The sequence below is a fragment of the Raphanus sativus genome, chromosome 4, assembly GCF_000801105.2.
Source record: "Raphanus sativus cultivar WK10039 chromosome 4, ASM80110v3, whole genome shotgun sequence".
Lineage (NCBI taxonomy): Eukaryota > Viridiplantae > Streptophyta > Magnoliopsida > Brassicales > Brassicaceae > Raphanus > Raphanus sativus.
Genome location: NC_079514.1, coordinates 44,908,525 through 44,909,466, shown reverse-complemented (window position 1 = coordinate 44,909,466; position 942 = coordinate 44,908,525). Strand labels below are relative to the sequence as shown.

Sequence of the window (942 nt, the reverse complement as noted above, 5' to 3'; positions counted from 1 at the left end):
CTCACGAACTCTATACAAATTCATCCTCTTAATGTGAGAAAGACTCTTTCCTACGTTAAATTTGTTTCCTTCACTAAATAAAAACAAGCAAGAAGAAAAGCTTTCTAGTAATGATCTCGAGTACATTTGTCGCGGAGCCCTCTATTACTTTCATAACTCAATGCGAACACACGTTAAGACTCAAAACTGAACAAGAACGAAACACTATACATTTGGACTGGATGTTGTTCAGTTTCCGAATTTGTTTATTTGCTTATATAACATATATATGCGATAGATTTTGTTAAACACGAAGCTCATAACGGAAGAATATTCACATAATCAGAGGAAGAAAGTAGTACAGAACAACAAGCAAAGATGAGTTTCTCATTCACGAAAACACAAAGATGAGCTTTTATTCTTTCTCCAGACGCTTCTACAACTTTTTTCACCGAGGGCTGATAGATTTTTTTTTTTTTTTTTTTTTGTTTTCTTTTTTTGCGACTCCGAGGCTGATAGATGAGATGGTTCCGGCGACAGTATAAATTCGGGTCATCTTCTTCTGGTTATACTTTGTAGAATAAGACACATTAGATCTGTAGAGCTTCCCTTTCCTAGACTTCGCCATGCTCAGAAGCACCTTCAAGTACCTACCAACATCTGACTCGTTACCTGTCACGGTAGATCCACCCATCTCAGCCTCGGTCATGGTTAGCTCCTCCAACTCGTCCTCCATATCTGACAACTCATACTCCGAGTTGGCACTGAGCCAGAAGTCACGGAACCACTTTGATGTCGTCACGAGCTCCCACCACTTGGGCGAGAAATCCTCTACCTCACGGAATCCCACCGGATCGAACACCGGCGCGTTTGGATTCAGCGTCGATACACTCCCATCTACCACCGTCGACATTTTTCCACCTCCGATCACAATACTACAAAAGTTCAGGGATTACATACATA

The 942-nt window shown here is 41.1% G+C and overlaps 1 protein-coding gene across 1 annotated transcript; it reads right to left on the bottom strand.

Moving 5' to 3' along the window:
• Window positions 1–232: 232 nt before the first annotated feature.
• LOC108848857 (polyadenylate-binding protein-interacting protein 2) lies at window positions 233–942 on the bottom strand (the record flags this gene model as incomplete). Its single annotated transcript, XM_057006887.1, is given in 2 exon segments — window positions 233–535; window positions 538–942. Coding segments are annotated over 2 exon segments (594 nt in total). The 3' UTR covers window positions 233–296.